The sequence below is a fragment of the Genypterus blacodes genome, unplaced genomic scaffold (assembly GCF_046128005.1).
Source record: "Genypterus blacodes isolate CSIRO-AG114 ecotype Tasmania unplaced genomic scaffold, CSIRO-AGI_Gbla_v1 ptg000110l_1, whole genome shotgun sequence".
Classification (NCBI taxonomy): domain Eukaryota; kingdom Metazoa; phylum Chordata; class Actinopteri; order Ophidiiformes; family Ophidiidae; genus Genypterus; species Genypterus blacodes.
The window spans coordinates 928,602-947,201 of record NW_027466914.1 but is presented as its reverse complement, the minus strand read 5'-3'; the positions used below and the strand labels follow the sequence as shown (position 1 = coordinate 947,201).

At 46.2% G+C, this 18,600-nt stretch overlaps 1 protein-coding gene across 1 annotated transcript in view; it reads right to left on the bottom strand.

Annotated features, from left to right (window-relative positions):
- Window positions 1-437: 437 nt before the first annotated feature.
- Window positions 438-18,600, bottom strand: part of ofcc1 (orofacial cleft 1 candidate 1) — a 69,772-nt gene continuing 51,609 nt past the window's right edge. The window contains exons 19-21 of the mRNA XM_076161062.1: window positions 5,788-5,973; window positions 802-937; window positions 438-511 (exon numbers count right to left, since the gene is read on the bottom strand). Of these exons, the coding sequence (XP_076017177.1) occupies window positions 438-511; window positions 802-937; window positions 5,788-5,973 (396 nt within the window). The remainder of the gene's footprint in view (window positions 512-801; window positions 938-5,787; window positions 5,974-18,600) is intronic.

The window sequence follows — 18,600 nt, the reverse complement described above, 5'->3', positions numbered from 1 at the left end:
CGCATTCATTACAACTGTTACCCCACATTGTTTACGAGGTTACAAATGGCTTTATCATTTCACGTAAACACTGTTTATGTTTACTGGTGTTGCTGGAGTATTTAGTGAGAGCGGGAACAATAGAATGCACGGCCACCATTTGGCAACATTCCTGTTTTTATTCAAGAATCTACAGAAGATCTTTCACTTTCTGATAAGCAGTTAATATTTCTGTCATTAAATTGTGCCATCCCTGAATTTTAGGTTGGAGTAATTTCCTGATTGTTAGCACTCTCATTTTCATACTTTTAATATTAAGAATTCCACATTTATATACACAGCAGAAGATATCTTCAATCTTAAAACTTTTAAAGAAGTGCGGTATATTTGTAGAGCCTTGGAGAAGACGGTTGCTCAGAGGACTTACATCGCTTTAGGGTCCACCTGTCTCTCTCCTATCATTGGCTGAAATCTTGCAGTGCAAAGCTGGAGCCACACCCACTTCCTCCTACTGGTACAACCCGATGGGACCCTGAGGGAATGGAACAGCCAACAAAACTGAGCAAACGCTGTCGGACAAACAACAGCTCGAACGTTTACACAAGAGAGAGAAGGGGGGGGGGGGGTCACATCTGAGTCACAAGGTGACGAGATGTTTGCACTCTCACGTGCAAAAACAATTTAAGTGGAATTAACACACACACACACACACACACACACACACACACACACACACACACACACACACACACACACACACACACACACTGAGCTCCACAGGCACACACAACACATTGATAATAGCTCATAAATGTAACTCACGCACGAACGGCCTCCTCCTCCTCTTCCGTAGCTTGTGGGCGACGCTCGTGCCTTCGTCTTCCACCTTCTGGCCGTCAGAGCCCTGATCCGGGCCGGGCGACACAGCATTGTCCACACCGTCTATATCGCCCATCACCTTAAAGGAAAAGCCCAAATAGTAACCCATGGTTACCAATGCTAAGCCAGGGGACATGAATGGGAACGTGACCTCAGATGAATGGTGCAGCAGACCCCAGGGCTTTGTATCAGGCACCTCTAAGTACAGGTTCAACTGGCTGACGGAGGCTGAGATTGGCAGAAAAACTACTATTTTCCTTGAGGCCTGCAGAGTATTGTTGCCGCCGCTTCATTTCCACTGCTTAGAGTCAAACTTGGAGGGGAAGCAAAAAAAGAATGGAGATTTTACGTGACACACTAACTGAAGTCCCAAAGGGGAAACAGCTTCTACAACTCTGGGATGGCCTACTTAGTGTGGAGTAGGGCCCCACTGCTTCAAGCTAGAATCAAGTGAGCAACCAAACATATTTGACACGACGGTGCAGCGGAGGAATGGACAAAGACAATAACATCTATGACACACACACACACACACACAGGAGGGGGTGAACCAGGCTTATGTCTCTGCACACCATAACAGCACCGGATCAGGTTTGTGCTTTTGTAAAGGAGCAAATGGGCAAATTACAGAGAGAGCAGCAATTGAGCAAACTTGAAAAATGTGCCACAGAACGCTTCTTTATCAAAAACTAGTATAAACTTGCCAGATAATTACATGCGGTGTACTTTGGAGAAGTCCTCCTGCTAAGCAGATATGGCTGCCAGGGAGGCATTAATCTCCTCATGCAACATACATAGCCAAGGACACCTCCCCTCCTCCCTCTCTGTGTGTGTGTGTGTGTGTGTGTGTGTGTGTGTGTGTGTGTGTGTGTGTGTGTGTGTGTGTGTGTGTGTGTGTGTGTGTGTGTGTGTGTGTGTGTGTGTTGCCACATACAGAATAGACAGCGCACACACCCTGGCGCACTCACTTCCCGTATAAATCATATTCATATTTCTGAGGGCTGGCGATGACCTCACGGCAAATGAAGCGTGGGTCCGCGGCGGCAATCAAAACGCGCGGCAGAGTAATTACAAAAGAGGGGTAGGAGGGAGAATTGATGCGGTTTGTCAATTAATGTTGCTGCGAGGTGTTTCTCAAAAGGTTAACTTCTTCATATTCTCTGCATGCTGAATTAGGTCAATATTGGTCCGGCGAAGGAGTCGGGAGTCGGCGGGAGCAGCGGCGGGCTGAGTCACGGAGAGCCAAAGACAAAAGGCTCCTAATGAATGTGACGTTTGATGACACATCACGCTGATGAGGTCGTCACTGTCACGGGCATATTTATCAGCGTAATCATAGAATTAAGCACTGGTATGAGGAGGATGTGGCATAATTACAGCAAAACATGAAGACAAAAGCTGCAGAGGTGAAGATAAAGGAAGCTAACGGCTCAAACATGGCTGTGTATGAATAAACTATGAAGAGAGACAAAACAGTGCAGGCTGTGTTTGTATTTATACAAGTTGCTGGAGATGGAGATGCCTCTCATCAGCGCTTTTTCCGAGCCATAAATAATTTGCGGAGAGAGGTAATATTCAAGCTGGCAGAGCCTTAGTTGTGCATCTTTAATGGAAGTTTTACAGAAGCCGAGCCAGTTCCTGCATATGCTGCCGCCTCCCATATGGAGGGAGAGGAGACGAGAGGAGCACAGTTGGCGTGTCCTATCTTTTTATAAGTCCGTCGACACTTAAATGCTAGCCTGGGAGAAAAAGCGACACGGGGGGACATAAACCCACTGTGATTTTAGGAGGGGAGATAATGGCTTTGTCTGCATTAATTTCTTCATCAGCCATCTTGTTTCTTCAGACAGAGTGGTTATGAGGCCCTCTCTGAAGGTCCTAGGTTATAGAGACGCCGTTCCCTGCATAATCTCGGCCCCGACAGTTGTCGTCAGCAGTGTGCGATGTGCGGCGGCAGCTGGGGAACATCTGTTTAGAGGTAATAAGTGTTTGAAAAGCTACACCTCACTTTACCTTTAATGTCTTTTATTGGCGCACACTGATGTGAGCGTTGCTTTAACTTTTCGCATTGTTTTCACTCAGCCGGAACCGCTCCTTCCAACACGGTCAATATTACAGAAACTGGCCCCCGGGTGGTTTTCCTGTGTGATCGCATATGATGGATCATTAATATTAACTTTCTTTAAACAGAATTCATTATGCGAGTCAATAAAGAGTTCATTATCAGGAAATTTCACTACACACCCATAAGTTGCCAGATCTCTCTCCCAAAGCGACACGAAGGAGAAATTTTCCGTCACCGTGTTTGCTTCGGGAATGGCTGAATAAACAGCAGATATATTTAGTTTCACATGACTCCTTCACTCTCATTCTGCAGCACATCAAACAGGACACGCCTCGCCGTTTTATCAGATCCAAACAGTGTCTAAGAGTGTCTATAGCTCGGGGCCTCACTTCCAGGGCTTGCTTTTTGTTGTGTTCGTTTAGCCAAATTTTGGGTGCAAATGTGAGGGCGTTGTGCAAAGCTACTTTTGGCCCCTGGAGCTTTTGGTCATGTTAGTCTAAGGTAGGAGCTGGTCCCCTCAGGGAATCTCGTCCAGGACGCTGCCTGCAAAAACAGAGCCGGTGAAGGAAATGAGCCATTCGTCAATATTTCCCAAGTAAACGCAGACGAGACTTTTTAAGAAGGCGGGATGAGGCTTTTAACGAACTATGACAAAGAGCGTCACCAAGTTGTTACACAGACAAACGAAGATAACATGTTACTCTCCACCCTATCCTCTCATTTCAGTCAACGATAATGATCGATAATTAGTTTAAAAAGTCAATAATATTAATAAACAGCATTATGTGTTATGGTTTAATCCTTATTGTGTCCATGCTGCATCATTCTAACCCCGATACCACAGCAGTGTCACCACATCACCATAAAACATGCCACTGCTCTGATAAATGAATAAAGTAATGAGCCTGTACAGGAAAACCAATAAAATACCTTTAAAATGCCATAAATCTAAGGGGAGTACGGCTCTGAGCGCTCTGCTGTGGTCACTGTGTCTCCTAGAATTCAACAGCAGCGTCTTTTTCTATTTCATTTTTATTTGCTTATTTTTCGTGGGATTGCCCGCACGGCTGTTATTCCTCTCCGAGGAGCTGTCACCTTACATCTGCAGGCCAGTTTGTACGCAACACCCTGTCGCTGTGCGCCCGTGTGTGTGTGTGTATCGCTGCGAGAATTATATAAAACACTAATAAAATCAGCTCAAGTGTTCTTCCGAGTGCCGGGGATGCCCTTTGGTGATTCCTGGATGTTGTTCTATACATAAAAGCAGTTCAGGGGAGGATTAGATTTGAATATGTAAAGCCAGGGATCCGTCCTGTGTGGAGACGTCTGCTGGAGCGCGGCTCTGTCAGCGTGTTGTGGCTCCTCGCGACCAGCAGGTGAGAGAGGACGCCACGGGCATCTCTCGCAAAGCACAGCTCCCTGCCTGACAAACTCAACACCCAAGGGACAGTGTGTGAGAGTAAGAGAGCGAGGGTGTGTGTGTGTGTGTGTGTGTGTGTGTGTGTGTGTGTGTGTGTGTGTGGCTGCTGATATTCCACTCTGTTGTGGCCTCTGTGAAATCCTTAAATATGTATTAGAGCCTATATTCATCTATGCATGATCCTGTTTATGGAGTGGACGAGTGCTGTAGGTTCTCCTGTTTGTCTTGAGTGAATAATATTTTTCCTTCTACAACTGAGTCTGTATCCATGTGTGTGGGTGTGTGTGTGTGTGAGTGTGTCGGTGCTCTTTTCAGCTACAAGCAACTCTGAACTATGAAAAAAACACAACCCCAGATGTCTCATCTGCCGTGCACAGGTCTAGAGGCAACGCAGGCACACACACACACACACACACACACATACGGACACACACCCAGCAAGTTATAAATATGCCACGCAGTGTATTTACTCACATACGCTCGCCATCACTCAAATTATGACGGAGAGCCATTAGAACGCAACAGAGCCTCAGAGCTAATTGTCAGCGCGTAGACGCCTGCCTCATTCCTCTGACATTGAAAGTTGGACAGATTAATTCAGTTGGGACGATCCAGGTCGCTCTTTGGGGGACAGACGGAGTGATGGAAGGGAGTGAATCCTCTCCTAATGCGGCACCGTCGCAGAAGCTATATTTCATGTTTTGGTCGGGTTTCAATTAGGCAACAATCTGTGCATCAGTCTGTGTCTGACCTGGCTGTCTGGCAGGGGGTTGGAGGGCATCAAAGTTAGAACGGAGAACTTATTACACGGGCGCGGCCAAGTGAAGCCGATGGTCCGGCTTTGTGGCGTTAATCACCAGCAGTTTTACAACGCTGTAAACGTACGTGGTCGCAAAACAGGAAGATCAAGAAACGAAGAGGAGAAGACTGAAGATTTAGTTACTTGCTATACAATCACATGTTCTGCTGAGATGTGAAGAGGATTAAAGGCATTAATGAGATCTATAGCCACATATGAAGTCCATATAAGGGAAGAGAGGGATAATGATCAGATTCCTTGTCCGTCTCTCAAAGCTAGTATTATCTTTTTTTCCTTTTAAAGCCATAATTAAAAAATGACATCAGACTTTGGTCATTCACACTTTCAGACCACCAAGCTGTACTGTTGTCTGTTGTTTGTGATGAATGATGAAGGAGGAAGTGGTTACTGCATCCCATTATTCCCTCCGCCCTCTTCCCTCCTCCCTCTATGAGTCACAAAGGGGTAGGAGTGTTACGCAAACATCCAGCCCCCTGTCTCTCCACCCTCCTCCGGTCCCTCCTTCCCTCCTCATCTCCGCCATGAAGGCTTCAGGAGGAGGAGGAGGAGAAGAGAGGTGAGACGACAACATGGATCTGCATATATCAGCTATGTGTTCAGATGACATGGACGTGAATATCCCACCTCCACGATAGTTCCGCCCGGCTGACGGAGGAAGTGCCTGTGTCTTTGTTTAACCCCGCTCAGGTACAGCGTGTAGACGGCCACATGGGTGCAGGTCTCACCCCCTGGTCTGGGGGGGTCAGCGTTGGGGTGTGTAGAGCCCACTAAGCGGTCTTCCGCCGTCCAGATGTAGTCGTAGACTGCAACCTGGGAGGGAGGGAGAGGGAGGATGGGAGTGACATATGAGTGAGAGATCGGGTGGGAGGAGAAGAATGAGAGATAAGGAAGGAAAGGAGTAAAGGATGAATGAATAAACACAGTCAAGAGGAAGAAAAGAGGTGTGAACCACAACTACATTTATGTTTTCTGTCAACAGATTGTGTTGTCTCTGTGTTAGTGTATTTAATGCAGATCAAGATTCAACTTATTACTTACTAAAAGCAGAAGTCCAAATTTATAACGGCCGAAATGCAAATTTAGAGAAGTGTTGGGCCTTGGCAGAGGTATGAGGGCGGTCTACTTAACACTGTGATGGAATGAAGAACATGTGGACAAATGAAGACAACTGTAGCATTATAATACGATCGTCATGATAAAATAAAAAGTATTTCTTTTAACGATCTGATTAGACCAAGAACCGTTTGTGTTCATTCTGCTGAACTCTGGCCGACATGCACACGCGCGTAGCTGTGAGAGAAGCAGCAGTGCTGCACAGGAACCATTCAGTGCAGAGCAGGAGGACAGTGAGGCTGGATATGTGGCAGGTAACCAAACAGGTTATGTTAGCTGATCATGCATAAGTATGATGATATGATCCTGGTGGCAGGCTTGTATACGACTCTTTGTGTGTGCGTGTATGTGTGTGTTGGGGGTTTACACACCTGTAATGCACTGCCCTCCTCTATTAGGGTGAGACACGGAGAGCAAGCAGAGCGTGTAACATGTTATATAGGTCATGTAACTTGAAGTCATCCATGTGTGAAGATCATGGAAGCTCTCGCCCTTGCACGCCCCCTCCCCTCTCTCTCTCTCTCTCTCCCTCTCACTCTCTTACTCTCTTTTTCAGTGTTTAAATTTAATTTCAAATTAGACAACACTATTAAGATTTTAGGTGTATGTGTGTGTAAGCCAGTTATTTCTAATTCTCAACACAAGCCCAATGGTTACTAAGTTACACACCAAACTATACACACATCCAGGCACATAATCACATACATAAACAAATCATGCATCCATACTCACACACATTCACACACTGAGTGTCAGCAGGAGGAGGAAGTTTTTCAAGTAGAGTTAGTCAAACTCAAGGTGACCCCCTAATTGGCTCCGTAATTATGAGTCGTCTAAAAATACAGAAAAAGGAAAAAGGCAAACTCATTCAGTGAGGCCGTGAGTGGCAGGGTCACGCTGAAGGAGAACCTTAATTTGGCGGCGTATCGATGTCACCCCGCGCTCATAAACGCTTATCCAAACACAACTCTAGGCACTTCACCAAGAAAACAGCGCGAGCCATTACCGCGCTCGTAATTAGGGACACTGTGTGAACGGGCAAGCCGGGCCCGACGTCAACCCGTCGCAGGCACTGAGAGGAAGAAAAAAAACTAAGAATACTTTGAAACGTTCTGGTGCGTCCATGTGTGTGTGTGTGTGTGTGTGTGTGTGTACGGGCGAGGGAATGCATCTCTTCGACGCTAACTCAGACGCTCATTAGTGGAATCGCCTCGGCTGCGTCTCGCCTGTAGCTTGGCCTTGGCCCACACTGGGGGGAACTGATTACCTGAATTCCTTAAGTAATCAGCACCTCTGCAAGGCTGCAATCAGTCTGTTTGGATAGTGTGTGTATGTATATGTGTGTGTATGTATGTGTGTGTGTCGATTTGAGAAGGCAAAACTGCGGCGTGTTTAGAGAGTGTTAAATCTCTCACTACATTGTGAGTCTCAGCTTAGGTTTAATGTACAGTAAGACTTTATTTTGGGGGGGCGGCTGATAAAAACACACACTTACTGCACAGCTTCATGCTAATCCAGCGACCTCGTCACTGAAGCTCATTCATAAAGCTTCCGCTGCATTAATTAGCGCACGGGTATCGCATTACAGATGTGTTATTGCAAGGCGTGTCCCAGGTAAGAAAAACGGCAATGTTAATGAGCTGCAACATATTTCAGACCCCAGGTTGACGACTTAAGGTTTTGGAGAGGCGAAATCCATGGCCTACCTCAAATAAGTTACCCCTCATTTTCCTTTATACTACCACTACAAACAGAAAAATACATAAAATTTGGGATTTAAATAAATTGCCTGATCAACTGAATGAGCATATCTGTCACATTTCTGAATCAGTCATTCATAGCTCAAATATAATTTACTCCAGGATAGTTCTACTCCATATTGGTGGAATCTACTGTCAGACTCAAACAGGTGATGGTTTGTGTGTGATGCTCTTTATAAATAACTTATCTGATGTGAAAATGAGGAACTCCATTCGTAAGACCTTTCAATGCAAACGATAAAAGAGACCTGTGTGAATGAGGGAACTATCAGTCACGCTACATCCAGTGGAGTGTGTGTGTGTGTGTGTGTGTGTGTGTGTGTGTGTGTGTGTTTGAAGAGTCAAACCAAAATGTGGGTGAAAGTGCTCCCTGCTGCTCTACTGGCAGGATCGGGACCCGCAAAAAGTGAGTTTGTGATCCATTTATGGTCCCAATCCAGAGTTTGGCAGACAAAGCAGCACAGTGGCGCAACATAAACACACAGATTCAGCCTCCATTTTTCTCAGTCAGTTCGGTTCAACACACCTGCTCAAACCCCCCGTGTATGTGTGTGTATCTTGGCTCACGTGAAAATGTTATTTTGATGGTCCGCTGCGACACCATCCTACGCCAATTAGCATGTGAAATCCGGTTGACAACGTCGCACAAAAGCCTGAAAAGGTGTTTGTGCGCTCGTCTTGGGTGATGCCATTTCATGCAACGCACCACGGCTCTCACGACGCATCACCAGCCGAGACGCTAAAAGCAAAGAGCATTAGCGGGGCCTGTTCTGCGCCCCGGCTCCACTCTGTTCTGGTCTGTTGTGTTGCGTTATGGTGCTAGCCTGGCTTGGAGCCCTTAGCTTGAGTGCTCTCTCTACTCCGCCATTGTTCCATTTGAGAGCACTAAGTGACTGATTTAGGTTCAATGCCTGCATGGAGCAGACGGGCCAGCTGTGGGTTAAGCAGATAGCATTCAAGTGAGCTAACCCAATTCAAACCCAATCAAGCTGGGATTTATTGTTGGGGTCTGTATTTAGAAATCTGATAGAGTCTACATCAGTCCCCTCGCCTTGCATCAGGAGAGACGGGCCTTGTTTCCTTTGGCGGGGGGACTATAAACGGCAAACCATGTTTTCCAGCAGGGACATAAATTTGCGGATTTGTAGACGTTACCGCAAATGCACACGCCGGATGGGGAGGGAGGGACAGGAAGTGAGGACGGCACAGCTGCAGACATGGCTCCACGGATCACAAATAGAGTCTGTCTGTCAGGGAGAAGATGTGATTTCACACTTAGCAAATCATACCAGGCCACACGAGAATACCAAATAAAAGCAATCTGTCTTGGGTTTCTTTAAAAAAAAAAACATTCTGAACTCTTTTTTTCAAAAGGAAAAGCAGCCTGACCTGTTGATCGCTTTATCCCGGCGCAAATACAAAATGTGTCTGGATTTGGGATTTTTCAGCAGCTACAATATTGTTCTGTTTTGTCAGGTTGAAGCCAGAAAATAGGCTAAAGCGTAAAGGCATTACAGTCTAAGCAGATCTTTGGTGTTATATTTAAGAAGTGACCCATATTCATACCTAAATTAGGATGCAAACTTGCAACTAATAGCAGCAAAAAGAAAGAGGCCAGACAGTTTCTGGGAATTAAAGTGTAATTTCCCGTTGAGCGACAGACTGGTCTAATAATTGCTCTGTCTGGGTGAGGCGTAATGCATTTTGTACATTTGTCTCACTTGTCCTTGGCTGCCACAAATATCACCATGTGACATTTCCCTCCATTTTGTGACATGTCGGATGTAAACAGAGTGTCTGGCGCTGACCGTTATTTAAGAAAAGGGACGTCTCCGCGGTGACCCCATCTTGCGCGCTTGACAACCAAAACAGTTTTGTTCCCAAACTTTAAGTAGCTGCATGACCTTGGGAAAAGAAACCTTGACTATTTCTTTATGGGAATAATAACACTGTCAAGGCGGGGGAACCAATCACAGGCCGGGAGAGAGAATAAGAAATCACTCACGGTCCACTAATGCGTCCCTAAATCCACCATTTTGAAAACAGGGACATAGAACCGGATGCATCGCTGATTAATACACACAAACTAGCAAGAGCCCAGAGTGTCTTATTGGGTCTACTTATTACATATGAAGCCTTTTCTCGCAAAGGTGTGTGTGCGCCTATACTGTCTATACAGTCACCCTGATCACTCAATGATTGACCCAAACAAGGCCGTTACCATTAATTTGGTCCGGTCCTAATTGTACTTTCCATTTGTATGTTTCCCAAGGATTAATTCAATATTTCCCTTCCTCCTTCTTCCTCTCTCTCCATCCCTCTCTCTCTCTCTGTCCATCGGTATGAAAAATAATGCAGCCTGTTGTTGCCACATTATTATGTATGAAATGTGGGGACATAATGAATTCCAGTCAGTTAAAGTTCTCCAGGACGCCGCCTGTAAACAAGCACAGAACTGCTCCACAGCCTTCTTAACGTACAGTATATCCCTCGCCCTGCGTTCTATCGCCGTCCCTCCATCTTGCATCCTCTCTCTTTATCGACACCACCCGAACACTGGCTTTAAACATGGGAGAGCTTGGTGGGTTCTCTCCTGCCACCGCCATGATCCTTTTGGTTTGTAGTTCTGTCCCACTTGGCTTTAATTTACAGTGGGGAAATAATTAGAATCTCACTTTTGCGAAGAGTGGAGTGAAAATGTAAACAATGCTTCCCTGCGGGCGGGTGCTTCATCACTTTGACAGGTGCATTTGAATTTGCCTGGGTGGCGGACAGGCTTGGTTATTTATGTGTCAGTCGCACATGGAAGCCCCGGCTGTGGCTGGGACTACGTTTGGGACCGAGACTGGGGAAGAGACTGGGAAGTGGGCGAAGGGGGCCGGACATGGGGAAGGAAAACCAGGGGGCCGACGCTGGACCGGGTGAGAGGGGAAGAAATGCTCCAATGCAGAGAAGGGTGAGGTGAGATTAGGCTGAGATCAGGGGTGGAAAATTATGTTGGGGTTTGAGTTGGTGGTCGGTTTGTAACTTGAAGACTCCTGAATCCAGCTTTCTGTGCAATACTTCCTTACACAGGATGGAATGAATGGGAGGCAATTTGATGTGCTGTCGATAAGGTGAACATAGACCAGCAACCTGATGCCAAACATGAATGCCAAGACTTCTATGGTGACGAGACAGAGACAGCACCAGATGTCATCTGTAAAATAAGGAAATATAGAAAGAAAATGCAATTGCAGCTCCAAGTTTTCGTTCCAAACTCTCCCCTGTGACTCTTGAGGGAGGTATGAAAAACACTTTTAACAGCTCAACTGATTGGTTGAGTCTAATAAATGCAAATGTCAGCAGTTAAATCACTCCACATCGGTTGTTTTTTCTTTAGAACTTCTCACCAATACCTACCATCACCTACGGGCGCCATTTTAAGCCAAATCACCAAATATACGTCTGTATTACTGCAGGGTTTTCCCAGTCGGCACAGGTTTGGCTGTGCCGCTCCAAACAAAGAGCCGTCACAGCAGCACAACTCAGTGTACGAGCAGAGACGGAGCAGGGAAGCAGTCGAACGGAGCATCAATGATTATTGCCAAGCGAGAGAGAGGAGGTAGATATGGCTGCTTCTTTTGTCCACAAATCCTCAAATGCACACGCACGCACACACACACACACAGACACACACACACACACATCAACCATCACACACACACACACACACATACATCTGTGCACACAAACAGACAAAGCCTCACACAGTGAGGCAACGCATGCGTGCATCTCCGGTGCCTGCGGGCACTTGGGGCTCGGCAGCAGGGAGTTGGAGGAGGGAAGGAGGTTTGTGGTGGGGAGGGGAGCGAGGGGTGGGGGGGGTGGTGGTGGTGGTGGTGGGTGGAAGAGTGTGTACTGTGCAGAGGATCTCTAAGCTGCAGTGGGTCAACCCCTCCACTCTGCCACCACCACCACCTCCCTGTCTGTCAGAGCTGGCGCAGGTTCAAGGCCTGCTTACGGAGCACAGGGGTCACACAACAGACACACACTGCATGGGCACACGAGCGCACGTGCCCACGCAGACACACACTGACACACGTGTGCACGGTTCACGCAGCATAAAGACACAATTGGAAATAGCAGGCGCATGCAGATCGTACGCACAAAGTTGATGTGCTGAGGGTCAAACAGGCAGACTGTGTGTACGCAGCACACACAGCGCAGATATGCATACACACACACGTACAGTTTACATGCCGGGGAGAGGCGAAGGCACAAAGCATAAGAGAAGCGACCACGGAGGCACACGCATGGATAAGCCAAGCAACGTCAGCCATTAGAATGTAAATAGATACGCTATTATGGTAAAATTGGCCAATATGCGGACGGTCAGCAGATATAATTGGAGCAGCTTGAAAACGACATGGTTACACACACCGCCTGCGCTGGGCTCCATTTGGCTGAAGCAACGGTCTGTGTCTGCTTAAACGCACCACTGGACAAGACAGGCCACCCATTCATATTTGCATGCAGGGAAGCGTACACACACACACACACACACACACACACACGCACAGTGATGAAATGCATGTACGCTACAGCAGATTTTATCCACCGACCTCTCATTACTGCGCCTACCAAGCAAATACTTCAACCTGAGCTACCGCTGTCAAAAGTGCACAGAACACACTCCGTCCTAACGCGGCACACACAGAATTGGACTTGGGAGAGACGATAAACAAGCGAGGCTGACGACTATATTTACAGTTACGACTTTAAAGGAGATTATCCGGCGAGATAGGATCTGCGGGTGCCCGAGATAATCCAGAAAATAAAGTATGCATAATTCACTGTTGCTAATCTCCTTTGCGGAAAATAAGACGCACTCCCGGCCTACAGTAAACACATCCTTCACTTCCACACTTCCACGTCTGACTCACCCCGGGCCCCGAGGAGATCACGTTTACAGGTTCGGGTCGGAATACCCAAGTTTACCTAAAATGGTTTCTGCTGCATATTTTAATGCCTCCGACAAAACGACTGCCAACTGCTTCTTAATCACTGCTGCAGTTTGCACTCATTTACATCTGTAACAACATTCTTTTTAATTGATTACTCCAATTTTTCACTTTCTGTTAACTCCAAACTCTCTGCAATAAACATTAATAATATCACATGGAGGGAAAATACAAACAAACCGACCGAAGACGTAATGAATGCAAACACAAACAGAACCTCTGACCTACATACAGTATAACAGAAGATACTGCTCTCACCATCAGAGACCTTATCACACACATTATGCATACTACACAGTCTTTAAAGAATGGATAAGAATGTAATCTATGTATTTTGAAGGTGTCGCTCCTATTAGTTTGTAATGTTTATATTATATTCAGGTATAAATGAATGAAAATGACAAAAAGCTGCATGTTAAAACTAAAAATCTAGATCTACTTGAAACAGAGGACGACATAAATCTACACTCCTGTTTGTAGTTTGTGCAAAAACCTATTTCTCTCTCAGGAAACCTACACTTTAAGACGTGGAGCTCTGTCCTCACACTCTCAGGAGATCAGGCTTCATATTAAGATGCTGCAGACAGATTTACAAAAGTTGAGAGCCTCTGATCGCTGAAATTTAACTTTGGAGTAGCTTCGACCCTAATCAGGCCTGGGAGGCTGGAAGTGATAAGTATCCCAGCCAATAACCTAAATAAGGGACGCACGAACGCCCCCGCACACACACACTCTCACACACACTCACACACACACTGTCTCTTTAAGGTTATGAGTGAAACCCAAATGTCTATCTCTCCTCGGGATGTCATGTGGGGCTGTTAAGACGCGACACCTGTCACAGTCACCAGGCCCTCCTCGTCCTCATCCCCTCTGGGCCGCGGGGAAGCGGCCAAGGTCAAACTCTTTAAAGGAAAAGACGGGAGAGGAGGGAAAAGAAGTGACTAACGACGGACAGTCACACGGAATCAGATCTGTCAAGTTCAAGCTGTTCAAACCTCTGCGGAGTCTCGGGTGTGTGAGGATGTCTGTGTGTGTGTGTGTGTGTCACTTCTGTTTCACACAATAATTACATCTCACCGGTCTACAAATGTTAACATTAATGATTTTAAATATTTGTTAAACCACATTCTGCACCCGTGGCACAAATGTGAGCCAGGTGGTGCGGTTGCGTAACCACAGGAAACAGGAAAAGACGCGATGAGTCTTTTTCTATTTGTGTTCAAGCGCTCGCCGAGCTTCTGAACACGTCTCTCCTCGCTCCTCGACAGTCCCAATTTGTTGGCGTTCTGTTTCGCATTACGGGCCGTGGACGCCGCCCGACACGGGAGGCTGCGAGCGAAGGCATGGAGGGCGGAGGAGGAGGAGGTGGAGGTGGAGGAGGAGGGAAGGGTGGGCCCGAGCGTTGAAAACATGTGGCGTCGGTTTAACCTCATCCAGCTGGACGTGTTTTGACAGCTGACGGGCGACGCAGCATATTATGGAGAAATGAAAAAGGAAGGAGCCCTTCCTCTCTGAAGGCCCGGGTCACAAGACGCCAGAACCCAAAATGGGGGCGAGCGAGCGCTGTGTTTTGAAAACGATCCTAGCTCAACCCTTTCTGTGAGGCACGGAGGTGGACCGAGGGCCGCTAACCGAAGGCGCTTCCTTGTTTTGACTGGCTCTCCCTCGCTCTCCCTCGCTCTGCCTCCTCTCCCTGTGAGTGAGAAGCCTGCCCGGGCCCAGGCTTTAGCAGATAATGACATCCTCTCCCTGGATTAATTGTGAGGGACACATTAAGCAATGGGGCTGACACTCCCTGTAATTAAACTGTTCACACCGACGAGTTCATACTGGAACGCGCTCGGCTCTTTCTGCTGGATGGCGACAAGGATGTAGGGCTGCTTTGTCGGGAGGGAGTCGGCGTGCGTGGATCTGTTTTGAATGCATTCGGGGCCGTGAAATGTTAAATATGTGAATTAGGTCAGAGGAGAGCGTGTGTGTGTATGTGTGTGTGTATGTATGTGTTCCTGTCTCTGTTTCTCTTCTTTTCTAACCGCTCTGCACAGCTTTTCACACATTGCTGCCCAGCGAAGTCCGTGACCTTTTCAGGAACGCGGGCGTGCAGCCTTCCGCAGTCATATCTCATATTGAGCTCTCTAATGCTCGGGCTGCGGCTGCCGCGTTTTGCCGCTACGCCGCTCCTGTCCCTGCCTGCCTGCCTGCCTGCCTGCTCGCCATCGCCTCAGGCAATTGGGGCCCTCAGCGCTGTCCACTAAAAAGAAAAAGAAGACAAAAAAAGCCATCTGATGTAATTGAAGAAGCCACTGTGATGTGACACGAAGGCACAGGCGCACGGAGGAGGGTTTGCATGTTGCGGCACATCTGAAACGCGTAACAACTACATTCACACACGAACATCCTCTAAATGTGTGTGTGTCAGATGAACATTCATTGCTTGCATTTGTCTACAATCAGTCAGGAGCATGAGCACTGACCATGCTGTGCTTTGGTGGAGAGGTAAGCAGGGGGTGTTGGGAGATACTACACACAAGCGGTCACACACACACACACCACAGACCACAAGGTGCCCTCTGACTCCAGCTGACCCTTCCTGTGTGACTGAAGCACTCAGGCCCTCCTCGCCCCGCTCCGTGTTGCTGTTATGGCTTCCTGTTCAGGAGCTGTGGGTTCCATTGTTGGGTGACAGCTTCCTGTGTATGCTGTCACGCTCTGCAGCTCCCTCTGTCCACCTTCCTTTACCAAGCTGCTTCTTCCTTTACTCGGCACTTCAGTTAACGTCTCAGGTGGCCTCACGCTCACTTTACTGTACCATTTGCACAGCAAGAAGGAGATTAATAAAGCAGGTTAAGTGCTGTATTATATGTGTATAATGTGGCCACTGCTGTGTCTTTATTGGACAGTGTAAAGCACTCTCAGGACTTGTATATCAAAAGATATCGGTGTAAAACTCCTCATTTATGTGGCTACATATGAAACAGGGCACTCACAAGACCCAGCAGACCTCAGATTTTACTATTTTGCCAGTACAAATCTCCATTCTTACATTAAAATCAGACATGTTCAGTTTTTAAGTGTGATGAGTTCCTCTACTTTAGTTTCTTCTATCAGCCCGTGTCTCGTCTTATTAATGAATCATTTCTGCACTGGATTATTGTGATGAAATTACAGAAACACTTTCTTTGTATTTATGAGGGATGGAGCAGAATAATGGATGGTATCTCACGGGAATCTATCTTTTAAATCTGATCAGATGGAACTGTCACGCTGCTGCTATGGACTCACACACAGAGCAGATCTCTGCGTTTGTATGATTAACAACTCGCCTCCCAGACTCAAGTTATCATTACCACTCCAATCTGTGCTATTTGGTTCTCAACAGGTTTACTCCCCACCAACCATGCTGTTGTAACACCTTGGGTGTTCCCAACTTGCCCGCTGGTAACCCATTACCTAGACATACGGAGACAAACGGCATGAAGGTACGCAAATGTTGATGCAATCAGGTTGGGAAAACATCTCCAGGGCCACGACGCGAGCTCCCTCTCCCCCCCTCCCCCCCCTCCTCCTCCTCCTCCGCTGCTTCTCTTCATTTCTCCCCTCTCTCCTTCAATTATCACAATGTCACCACCACCACTGGGAAACTTTCCTTTTGGTGAATTAACTGCAAAACAGCTTTTTTTGCGAGTTAGCCGGCGCTCTACTCTGTCACTGTCATGGCGTCGGCTCTGACAAAACAGTTTGCGTACCTGCTTAAGTATTACAGAAATTAACACCTCCCTTCCAGGTACAGTAATCAAGGGGGTGACACCAGACAATTAATTAGGTCCATCTGCATCACTGCCTTTACATAATTAATGACGCTCATTACAGAGCCACTAGTATGATGTGGGGCATGTGAGCACACTCCAGAGCTGATGCAAATGTTCGCCAATGCACCTTTAAGACTAGAACTATGAGGGTTTTGTTACTTTTACAATGCTCACATCTCTCACTTATCACATGTCATCGCCCTTCAACTACAGCACAGGTTTCTGCTTTTTATGTCACCTCATCGTAACAAGTAAATGTGTGTTTTATAAAGAGATATTGCAAATCCTGATGCGAAAACTGAAAACATGATGGGTTAAATGGGTCATTAGTGCTGTAAGAGGCAGGATAAACATGCGAGCAATGACCTTGACAGTAACAGTTCAGGGTCATTATAGGTCATATTAACAATTATAAAATAAACTGTAATGCTTAATAAAAATAAGCTTATAAATAGAACTAGATTAAATATTTGAGATAGTCTAAATTATCATTTCAGAGGGACACATCAGCATCGATTACATGTAAAATAATAACATTGTGTCAATCTAAATACATTATTGATTAATTTCAGCCGTAAATGTGATCAATGATTATTAACTGGCTGCTATAAGTAGAAGTAAGCGATGTGACACTGTAGATGATTTAATGCACACTAACAGAGGGAGAAGTAGAGACAAAGAACAGCGAGTGAGGCGACGTGTCCTGGAGTCAACATGTATGAAAAGTGAAACAATGTCTAAAGAGTCAAAGGGCATTTAAGTTTGTATCCAGCTGAACCTGTTTGCAGCACTTGGGTCTGTTTCTGTTACATTTTAATGTCAAACCTTCTAGCTCTCTTCCATTTGTACAAAAAGCAAAAAAGGAGTGGAGAACAGGAAGTGAGTGGTAGGTTTGAAAGCATTCCAGTTATGAAAAATGTCATGAATTAGTGGGCGTGCTGCCTGACCTGCCTCGCAACTCTTATCCACTATACTTGAGGCAAATGGTCTTTAATGGAAACTTCTTTTCCTTCCTTCCTGAGATCAAATTAAAGGGCACATAGGTAGACGAGGCCTTGACTCACTCACCCACTTTGCTTGGCCCGTGTAAGTGCAACCGCTGACATCTTAGCCTGAGTAATATTCAAACCTCCGAGCAACGCGAGGGGATGGTATGGCAGAGAGGAATGTATAATATAAAGTTAATTGGTGAGAAAGTAAAAATTAGATGATGTTTTATGACCGCCTTGTGAAAATTACAAGTTTGATAATAATAGGCCATTTGCAGGTTGGTTATTGAATGCGGATTCTTTTTTTATTGTTTCAGTGCTGCAGGGAGACACGGCAGCGTTGATGCTTTGCTTGCTTGCTTGCTTCCCTGCTACAGCTCAGCGCATGTAGAAGACTGGTTTTAAGCTAATGGATCATAATCACCCCTCATTTCTGCCTCACTTCCTTTACTGGGATTTTTGAGTTCTTCCTCAGCATAAAGATGAAGAAAGGAAACCTCACCCCAACTTTGTTTTTCTCAGTCTGTGTCACGTGTTTTGATTTTTGAACAGGCCTGCAGAAGAAACATGGTCTTATTTTCACTAGGGCGTCAATTTGAAGCTTTGGAGATGCTGTGTCCTATTTGGATAAAAGCAAATAAGAGTTGAAAATGTCAAACTTGTTCCTTTTTAAGAATATTACGATGAGTAACTTTCTCAAACTGGCTCTGTATCAGTCTGCAGCCGTACCTGTGATTGCTTTGTTTTCCTTCCCATCCCC